This window comes from Strongylocentrotus purpuratus, unplaced genomic scaffold (genome assembly GCF_000002235.5).
Source record: "Strongylocentrotus purpuratus isolate Spur 01 unplaced genomic scaffold, Spur_5.0 spur5_scaffold_17, whole genome shotgun sequence".
NCBI lineage: Eukaryota > Metazoa > Echinodermata > Echinoidea > Camarodonta > Strongylocentrotidae > Strongylocentrotus > Strongylocentrotus purpuratus.
The window spans coordinates 7,145,688-7,156,599 of NW_022145602.1; the positions used below are offsets into that span (position 1 = coordinate 7,145,688).

At 40.8% G+C, this 10,912-nt stretch overlaps 2 protein-coding genes across 2 annotated transcripts; both read right to left on the reverse strand.

Moving 5' to 3' along the window:
• Positions 1-6,136: 6,136 nt before the first annotated feature.
• Positions 6,137-7,120, reverse strand: LOC105444437 (trace amine-associated receptor 4-like). The gene has a single exon (XM_011678690.2). The coding sequence runs from the start codon at positions 7,118-7,120 to the stop codon at positions 6,137-6,139; it is 984 nt and encodes a 327-aa protein (XP_011676992.2).
• Positions 7,121-8,885: 1,765 nt separating this feature from the next.
• On the reverse strand, positions 8,886-9,902 carry LOC105444438 (beta-2 adrenergic receptor-like). The gene has a single exon (XM_011678691.1). It carries the CDS (start codon positions 9,900-9,902, stop codon positions 8,886-8,888), a length of 1,017 nt encoding a protein of 338 aa, XP_011676993.1.
• Between the last annotated feature and the right edge of the window lie 1,010 nt (positions 9,903-10,912).

Here is a 10,912-nt window from a genome sequence, read left to right on the forward strand (position 1 = left end):
CAGTTCTGGGACTTATCCAAATAGCAATTAGACATGAGCTTTCTCCTAAAAATGAATTGACAATGGGGGCTATCGTCATTCATGATGTGAGAATGACAGCGGGAGAGAGAGAGAGAGAGAGAGAGAGGGGGGGGGGGGGGGAGGGATGTGAAGAGACAAACAAAGAAAAGAGGAGGTAAGAGACAAGAGTTGAAAGGGGGCGTGAGAGGGAAAATGAGATCTGGTTGACATTATAGGGAAAAGGGAGAGAGTTTTGTGATACAAGGACAGAATCTATACAGAGAGAGATAGAGAGAGAAGAATAGAACAAGAGAAGAGGAGAGAAAGAGATAGAGAAGGAGGGAGAGAGAGGGGAGGGAGAGAGAGAGAGAGAGAGAGAAAGAAGGAGGGAGAGAGGGAGAGAGAGAAGAATAGAACAAGAGAAGAGGAGAGAAAGAGATAGAGAAGGAGGGAGAGAGAGGGGAGGGAGAAAGAAGGAGGGAGGGAGGGAGAGAGAGAGAGAGAACACAGTATCATGATTGTGTATGTGTAAGGTTGTTGGTGATGTGCGTGTCTTACGTGTGTGAGTGATCATGCTTATTTTTCTAAAGTAATTAATCAAATATATAGTAAACAATTACAGATTGACATTTTGTTCTCGCTAATATTTCATTACTACAGTAAATCCCCGGTGGACTTGCTTTACAGGGTCATCTCAAGTCCCTCTAAAGTGTTGGGAATCTCAAATATTTGATGGCAAAATTTCACTTAAAATTAATTGTATAAAGATGTGAAAGAGGATTTCATTTAACACACACAAACTAAAGATGTGTTCAGCGAGTCGAAATTATTGTCATTCGTTTATTTTGCTTTTTATGAACTTCACAGATTTTTGTCAACCTAAGTGCCTCTTGGTTAAAAGGGATAAACGTCAAGTGGATGTATTAATGGGTCTATTAATCTACGGTAGATAGGAACCCATTATTGTTTTGTAGCCAACCGCCTTTAATTAATGACAACCCAGTGTCGCTCTCTCTCGCTCTATCCCTCTCTTTCTCTCTCTTCCTCTCCATCTCTTCTATCTCTCTCGCTCTCTTTCTCTCACCCCTCTCTCTCTCTATACAGGCGCGTACGCAGGATTTTTTCAAGGGGGGGGGGGGGGGGGGGGGGGGGGGGGGGGGGTAAGAGGACACTTTTTTTGGGGGGGGGGGGTCTCGAAATTTGAAAACTTGACATTTGGCACCATTGGGGGAGGGGGTAAGGTCACCTTTTTAGGTTAGCCATGGGAATAATTTTTTTTTTTAATAATTAAAAAATAAACAATTAAAAAAAAAAATCCAAAGGGGGGGGGGGGGGGTTTACATACATAAACATACCAAAGGCGGGGTTTAACCCCAAACACCCCCCCCCCCTGTGTACGTGCCTGTCTCCTCTCTCTCTCTCTCTCTCTCTCTCTCTTTTCTATACATCTCTCTCTCTACATAATATATTTCTCTCTCGCTCTGTCGCGCGCGCGCGCTCTCTCTCTCTAAATATATATATATTTCTCTCTTTTTCTTCACTACCTCTCTCTCTCTCTCTCTATTTATATATATATCTCGCTCGCTCTCTCTCTCTTATATATTATATATATATATATATATATATATATATATATATCTCTTGTTTTCTTTTCAACATAATAATCTAAACGCTCTCTATTTCTCTGTCACGTTATTATTTTAAAATGTATTATTCTATACTGTCCCCATCACCCCCATCATACCGTCACAAGGTTTTCTCAAAACCATTTGACGGAGAGTGTGTCTTCAATTATTTAAAAAAAAATGAAACACTTCCCATTATCTCCCTCATTGGGCGAGACATCAAAATCTCCGTTAGCCAAGTATTTTTTTGTATGGCTTTAACTCATAGCCTGCCATAAGGCTGCATGCACGCTATCGTTATGCTGCTTTGTCCATGCGAGAGAGCTACCGCTTGAGTGCCATGTGCGTGCAATGCAGCATTCGTAATAGCAGTTATTGTTCATGCTCATTGGACTGTGCTGTGTATTTTGCACTCGCTATTCATAGAACCATCGCGTTAATCAGATTATCTCCAAAACAACCTGGCACGGGGGAATTTTCGGCTTGGCACAATGGGGATTAGCCCTGTGGCATGATAAGAATTAAGAACGAATAAAATCGAGAGAGATAAAATACTCCGAGGTGACACCTATGTCTGCTAATTCATTTATTAATTAATTGATTAATTGATCTTTTATTCATTGTTCACGTGTACAATGGAACACCCTGATCAGCGCGATTTTTTTTTTTTTTTTAATATAAATTTTGCATATGGGTCAGTTAACCATTACAAAAAGGAATCAAAAACAACAAATAAAACCGAGAAACATGTGCACAGATAACAATACATACAAATGAAAATTAATGAAAATATTGATTTTTCCGTCTGTTCATATAATTTGTATACAAGAGCTACACCACAGGCTGAAGGGGACACAGTGTAAAGATACATGTAATTTACACTTTATCAAATTACTCTGAATTTAATCAAGATCTCACACAATTTATGACTCTGTAAACAAATCACTAAATTATTGCATCCAAGTTAGTTGATGAAATAATCAGAAGAACCAAGAGCGTACGGGAGCAATACCGCCGTGGTGAAAAGTAAACCCCTCTCCTTTCCAATTTATAATATTTCGCCAGCGAGCGAGGCGAGCGTCACAACAATTTTGACTATTTAACATTATAGTGAAAATGTAAGTAGTTTAATAGCCAAAATACTCCAAAAAGAATTAGAAATAAAGAATAGACAATTTTGCTACCCGAATCATCTTGATGGGATGGTTACTTGAATGATGGAAACTTCGATATTTGCGAAACTGTGTGGAGAGGGGGTTGCTGCAGCCCCCTAGCCCCTGCCTCATCTTTCACGGCTCTCGCTACAGCTTCGTATAATGCTGTTTGATTAATATTTCACACAACATTTCTCCCAGCCGGGACTCCTTTCTCGGCCGGACGAACTCTTTGCTTTTCTAGGACAATATATTTTAATCTGTTTGCACAACAGAACCAGCTCTTCTGTAAATCATTAAAGGAAACCAAAACCTTTATACTAAGTTACTTTTATTGTAAAGTTTAAGATATTTGAAAAATATCAGTGAAAATTTGAACAAAATCGGGCAAGGAATAAGGAAGTAAGAGCTTTTTTAAATTACTAGTCACTAGAGGGCGGTATTTAATTTGATGACATCATCTCTGAACAACTCTCCATGCCTTTTGTACATAAAATTTCACAATATTTTGTTTTCTTCATATTTATTTGTGTTCTTGATCCGACTTCATAACATGTGAAGTAGAATATCATTTTGCATTCTATATCTTGCTTTCAGGGGAGTACATTATCTCAATCACAAGAAAGAAGGAAAAACATGAAATTTGATGTACAAAAGGCATGGAGAGTTGTTTACAGATGATGTCATCAAATTGAATACCGCCCTCTAGTGACTAGTAATTTAAAAAAGCTCTTACTTACTTAATCCTTGCCCGATTTTGTTCAAATTTTCACTGATATTTTTCAAACATCTTAAACTTTACAATAAAAGTAACTTAGTATGAAGGTTTTGGTTTCCTTTAAGAAGTGTTTTCAGAATTATTATGCTCACCGTATCACTAAGTAGAATAAAACTCTCTCTATTATATTCAGCTATCTGATAGTTTTTGATGCTTTTGTACGAAAAAAAAACACTTTTTGAAAAATAAAAACGAGTTTATGATTGGTCAATAAATTATCCTTTTGTAACAATCGAATGAAATTTCAAAGGATTTAAAAAATAATCGCAAAATATTTGGAAGTTCATCCGAATGTGCAAACTTCTTACTCTTACGTATCTTCAGTTTATTTTATTTATTTTTGCACGGCACCAACTTCAGCCAAAGGCTGTTCTTCTGTTGTATCTGAGAAAATAAATTACATAAAAGCATTTGCATTCTAAACAAAGCCAAGGAACCGGAGTAAGATAGAACGTAAGAAAATTAAAGAACACTTAATTACATGCATATCATGCCGCATTAAACACATACGTTTTATGATTAGTTTTGAACACTTCGGATCGTAAGTTGTGTAATACAGTATAACCTGTCTGTAAAGACCACCCAGGGGAGACATGAAAAGTGGTCTTTATAGGCAGGTGGTCTTTAAGTACAGGTTCCTCTAACAAATGTTTAATTGAGAAACCATTTTAAAGGGAAACAAAACTGTGGTCTTTGTAGACAGGTGGTCACTAAAGCAGGTTTGACTGTAATATTCATTGTCATGTTCGCACATTTCAGTAGGTGACACACAGGGCCACTGAAAGAGATTTAAAGCCCCACTGTCCTACTTGTACACTGTTGGTCATAATGGTGGAATATTTATTTTTACCCCAGTGTAGGGAAGGATTTAATTTTTAAATAAATTTCTAATAGATCTAGATTATGGCATACATTCTCAGATTTTATTGAATATTGATTTGCGAGTGTTTATTTTGCGTGACTGCTAAATCTGTGCTACTATGCTAATTAGCTAGGGAACTACGTCCTTAAATCATAATTGACAGTAATGAGGATTAATACCTCACGAAATGGCACTAATATGGCTGATCGACACGATTTTATCCTGGGGCTCACAGTAACGAGGCCATTGCTTAGCCCCTGAATCATGACTGTACGCAGTGTTTGCTAGGGTACGCGGCCGCCCCCACAAATCCCCCAAAACGAAGAAAATGCAATAAATTGTCAAAAATTCATTGCATTTCCCCCGGCCCCCAACAGGAAAAATTCCTCTGTGTGGCCATGCCTTGAACCATAATGCATGGCCCTACAGAGGAATTTTTCCTGTTTGGGGCCGGTGGAAAATGCAATGAATTTTTGACAATTATTGCATTTTCTTCGTTTTGGGGGATTTGTGGAAGGGGCTGCGTACCCTAGCAAACACTGCGTACAGTCATGATTCAGGGGCTAAGCAATGGCCTCGTTACTGTGAGGCCCCAGGATAAAAATCGTGTCGATCAGCTATATATTAGTGCCCTTTTGTGAGGCATTAATCCTCATTACTGTCAATTATGACTTACGGACGTAGGTCCCTTATCTGATTAGCATAGTAGCTTAAGCAGTCACGCAAAACAAAAACTCGCAAATCAATATTCAATAAAATCTGAGAATGTATGCCATTATCTAGATCTATTAGAAATAAATAATTTTTAAAAATCCTTCCCTAAACTGGGGGAAAAATAAATATTCCACCATTATGACCAACAGTGTAGCTACTTGCTCCCTCTATATAGAAAACTTCCCCAATCGGTGCATGTTGGTCCCCCATGATCCTCTTTTTCTTATGTTATTTGAGAGCTGAGTTAATGAGATAGCCACCTGTCAGTGACCTCGCTGTGTGATCTAATCCCTTTTGGCCCAGTAGTATTGACGGTCTTTAAAGAGATTTTGTAAAATTTTTATGATAATTTTCTATATTCTCATGTTTGGAACAACGGCACAACAAGAGATGAATTCAAATATGAACACGTAGATCTGGGATCAAATAAATAGACATTGTTGTTGCCCTTGATTTATCCATGTTGCTATACTGTAGTCAAACTACCTAAAACACAATATTTTTTAATGTGATTGGTATACTTTATTGTTTAAGGACAGCGTTTGTCCCTAATCTAGAGTCTTGAGTTAAATGGTGAAGATTAATCAGTTACGGACCTTGGCATTGATGGTTCGGCTTTTACTAAACAGTCGGGTCGAGAAAAAGCATCCCGAGAGGGACATGTTTTCATACCCCTCCCCAATCCCCGATACAACACACTTGAAGACACCATACACAATATCATTGTTGTGTATGAAAAAAAAAGACATTAAAAGAAAGAGATGCGATGAAATTGGCAACAATAGTCAAATTTGACTAAAAGCCATTATAATACCAAACGAACGAAGACTAATTTCGGCCAGGGTGACGCACCGCGCTTTACCACGACCAAGTATTTAGTAAAAGCCGATGGTCCGACCATCGAATTAAGGAACACAATGGCTTCTCATTTAGGCTTAACAACACTGTAAAGGTAGATACATCACCTTTAGTTATTGAGGGTGCGTTTTAGTTTTGTAAAGCTTCAAGGAAGACCCGTTTGGGAATAATTATAAAGTGTCAGGTCATCCCCGTATGCGATACGATTGCTATGCCGGACAATCTTGCAGCACTTCCACTTTTTCCGCAGCTCTAGCGCCCTCTGACTGACTAAGGAACTGGTTGACATGTAGACGGGAACGTTCCACCAGCAGCTGCACATCAGGACCACATTGGATATAAAGATGAGGATGTCGTAGCTCTGTTGACTCAGTGATGCCTCCGAGGCCATTGCAGAAAAGGTGACACACACTGGAATGACAGACACGTAAAAGAGCCCCGTGATGATTAGGACAGTGCGAAGTCCCTTTAGTCCCGGTGTACTTGAACTAGCGTTGGTTGATTCCTGGTCATTTCGTACGCCTACAGATACAACATGCTCTTGCTGTCGACTGGCCCGGGTAGCTATGACCAAGAGACGGATGTTCATACAGGTAAGCGAAACGAACGGGATGAGGAACAAGATCCCAAATACAGCGAAGGTAATGAAAGTACTCTTGCCCAGGGTCGCGCCATCGATTTCTATATAATCTATAGATCTGTGCCTACACCAGCTTGTCATGAAGTCAGTCAATGGGAATCCGGGACCGGGGGAAAAGACGAAAGAAATTCCAAAGAAAAGGACTTCCATGGATATGAAGAGCAACGTGAGTCGCTTAACTGTGACTAGACGGATGTAATGGAATGGGTAACAGACGGCCAAATAGCGCTGCAGGTTTATGAGAGCTACGTGGTACGTCGAATTTAACACCATGAAGCTATATGCGAATGGGACGTAAATGCAGGCAGCAGCAGAAACAGAATTTGGGCTGCTGTACATGCATTCGAAGGTACCGACTAACACACCACTGACTAGATTTGCGATGGCGAGGCTGCGGTATTGGATGCGACTCACATCGTCAAACTCCCGGCGCCAACGGTGCAGGACGACCAAAGCAAAGGAATTGAACACCACTGTTACAACCGCCATTGCACCGAAAATTGCTGCCCGTATGTAGTCAAATAACACAGGCTCAAATACCAGAGTTTCATTTAATGAATGAAGTGAGGAATGTAACTCCATCCTTACTTGAGATCTTGGACGTCGAAGAATAGTATTATGTGTTCTGCACGTTGTGCTGTGGTTTTTCAGTTCAGGCTGCCTCTGATGTTGATCCGTGGACCATCGGAAACACTGTTTACTTGCCACTGTCGTTGTCTCTAATGTGTAACTACACTCAAAATACTATACATCTGAAAAGTAAAAAAAAAATCCCGACTCGAGCTACCAACTTAATGGGGATACGTGTTCAAAAGAAATTACAGTTTCGATTAATTCGACATTGCAGTTCATTATATACGCACTCGTCCCAATAATACGTCCATTTGTTGGTTTAAGTGCACCACGTATAGGATATAAGCTCCATCATTAGTGCGAATTATTCAGTCGAAAATGTATTAAGAGACAACGACCTTCGTTGGAAACGATAATCTGCGGATCAAATTGCCCGGTACAGTCATCAGAAGAGAAAATAAAATGGTTTTTAAAAGCACCCTTTAAAAGCTGAAATGTAGCGGAGGGAAGATTTGGGTTAAAGTGGCTGAAAGTATCAACGTTTCGAGAGAGAAATGGAGAGAGAGAAAAAAAAAAGGGAGGGGAGCAAGCAAATGATGAGCAAGGGATGATGATGATGATGATGTGTGTGTGTGTGTGTGTTTGTGTGTTTGAGCTAGAGAGAGAGAGAGAGAGAGAGACAGACAGAAGCTCCCTCAAAACAGCTGCAATGCAGCAGGCGGAAGTTTTGGTTAACGTGGCTGATAGTATTAATGGGCTGACGTTTTAAGAGAGGATTGGTGAGTGTGAGAGAGAGAGAGAGAGAAACTGAGAGGGAGAGAGAGAGAGGAAAAGGGGGGGGGGGCGAGCAAATAGGGATGATGTGTATGTGTGTGTAAGAGAGAGAGGGAGAGAGAGTATGATAGTTATATTTCAATGGAAGTGGCTTTTCATTGTATTACACTGACCATGACAAGAAGATTTTCCGTGATACATTATTTCGATATACTCAGTTCCTCATACATACATAACATGAGCTGTAAAGGGTACATGAGCATTTGTCTACATCAATAACGGTACCCACTTCTTGTAATGGCCAAAATTAAACTGATAGCATCTTTGCGCAGTACAAAACGTACGACTATTCGGTATAAAGGTCTGCAAATCAGACTATGTAATAAAACGACTGCAATCCCTAAATTCGATTCGACAACTAACGGTCGTTATTTACCAACACAAAGAAATGTTCAAGCCCTTTCCGTTTCAAGGGAAGTTCTAAATTAGTTGTATCTTTAAAATGCCGTTGGAATTCAACCTTTTCATTGTTGGCCTGCAAATGGAACATAGTACCCTTAAAGCATTTAAAAAGCCAGAGCTCTTTCGCCCTCTGGCGGACTGTAGAACTGGTCGACTTGAAGACGGGAAATTTCCACTAGCGGCTAGATATTAGTACTGCATTGGCCACAGAAAAGAGGGCGTCGTAGCCTTGTCGACCCAAGGGTGCATGCAATATCATACTTTATCGCACCCTCTTAAAGCATGCCAACTTCTGCCAGAGCTCAAGCGCCCTCTAATGGACCGTAGCACTGGTCGACTTGAAGACGGGAATATTCCACCAGCGGCTAGATATTAGTACTGCATTGGCCACAACGAAGAGGGCGTCGTAGCTTTGTTGAATCAAGGATGCATGCCATATCTTACTTTATCGCACCCTCTTAAAGCATGCTAACTTCTGCCAGAGCTCTAGCGCCCTCTTATGGACCGTAGCACTGGTCGACATGTATACAGGAACATTCCACCAGCAGCTAGAGAGTAGGACTGCACTGGACACAAAGAAGAGGGCGTCGTAGCCTTGTCGACCCAAGGGTGGATGCCATATCACTGCACAAACGGCAACAAACAAAGGAATGACAGAAACATAATAGAGACTGGTGATGATGAGGATGGTACGAAGTCCCTTCAGTCCCAGCGTACACATCTGGGTGTTGGATGATTCCTGGTATCTTTGGACAGAAACGTGTCTTCGGCGACTAGCTCTTCTAGCTATCAGCAGGAGTCGGGAATTAATGAAGGTAAGCAGAACGAATGGGATGATGTACAACGTCCCAGATATTGCTAAATGGATAGTGGCGTATGTGCCGACATCTATTGTGGCGTAATCATCTGGGTCGATAGGCAAGGAATTATTGTGACACCAGGCTCTCATGAATGAATTGAACGGGAAACCTTGAACAGGGAGATACTGAAAGGATATGCCAAGGAATGCACATTTCATTGCAAGGAGGAGAAAAACGAGTCGCTTAGCTGTGGCTAAACGGGCATACCGGAATGGGTAACAGATGGCCAGATACCGCTGAATATTCATGAGTACCACGTGATAGATCGAACTGAATACCACAAAGGAACAGACGAATGGGATGAAGTGACATGCTTCTTCAAAGGCATAACCATGTCCGAGCCCCATGACCATCCCCTCGGAAACAAAGATCAAAACACCGCCAGCCAGGTCTGCAGTCGCGAGACTGCGGAACATAAGTCGACTGATGCCATCGAAGTCGCGCCGCCAGCGATAGAGGACAACCAAGGCGAAGGAGTTGAATACGATAGTAAGGATTATCATTACACTGAAGAAGGTTGCTTTTATGTGTTTCGACAATCCAGGCCCATAGGACAAGGTGGTGTTCATTACGGGAGACGGAGACGAGAATCCAGAATCCATCTCGACTCGGGCGTCCTCTAAAATTTCCTCAAGAAAACGAAATGTACGGCTCTTCTCCAGGATTTTATATATTATTCTGATCTCCAAGAGTTATACTATTTTGTCATTCCCGTCAACGTTCTTTTGAAATCAGTGTCGACGTATTCAAATGTATTGATAATTACTGCAACATACATCGACGCCTTCTTCAATAATTGTATTATAAATGACTATAAATCCTATCATCAAAGTGCAATATATTTCCAATGCTTTAGGTCCGAACCGAGTTTGTTGCAAACGATAATATACAAATACAATTAGGTACCGTCATCAAGAGATATTCTGTTCTCCAAGAAAAATATTCGCGAGTCATTGGCATCCACATATCGTGTTCATCAGTGCCGATATATTCAATATATCCCGTCAAAATGTAGCTGGACCTGAACGTACCTTCCTACGTAAGAGTCGTTTTGTCAACGGATTTAAAGAGTGACGTACATCTTCCAAGAATGTGTACAATTTGTGTCATCTCGCTTCTATGATGATATGTTACAACGTGGTGATCGATGCCGGGTAACAATAACAATACATCATTTTCTGCACACAAAAAGGTCACTACTACCATTGCATTGTCAATAGGTATGATGCCCATACTTCACATCCGTTACATTGCAAATCCGACTCCAACCATGGTCCATGCTCCAACCCGATGAAAACCCACCACTTTTGGGACATACCGTGTTATACAGCGTTGTGTTCTGTCTGTTATTGTTATGTCGGTCTCGTCAGTGCGACCGGGGTAGTTACCTCTCCAAGCAACAGGTACTGACATGATTCCTTTGCGGAAGCTTCCAAGAGGACGAAGATACTATTCCGTGCCCACACTGACATTTTCTAGAGGCAAACATGATTATTGAGTGTGAGTTATTGATTGGCAGATGAAACCACCACTGGCGAGCTCAGATCACTGCGTGTTTCAAAGGTAATGAAGTTGAAGATAGTGAGCAATCGTATCATCTTACCAAATAGTT

What these genes read in the sequence shown, in the direction of transcription:
- LOC105444437 (XM_011678690.2), bottom strand. Translation starts at nt 7,120, where the DNA reads ATGGCGGTTGTAACAGTGGTGTTCAATTCCTTTGCTTTGGTCGTCCTG.
- LOC105444438 (XM_011678691.1), bottom strand. Translation starts at nt 9,902, where the DNA reads ATGGATTCTGGATTCTCGTCTCCGTCTCCCGTAATGAACACCACCTTG.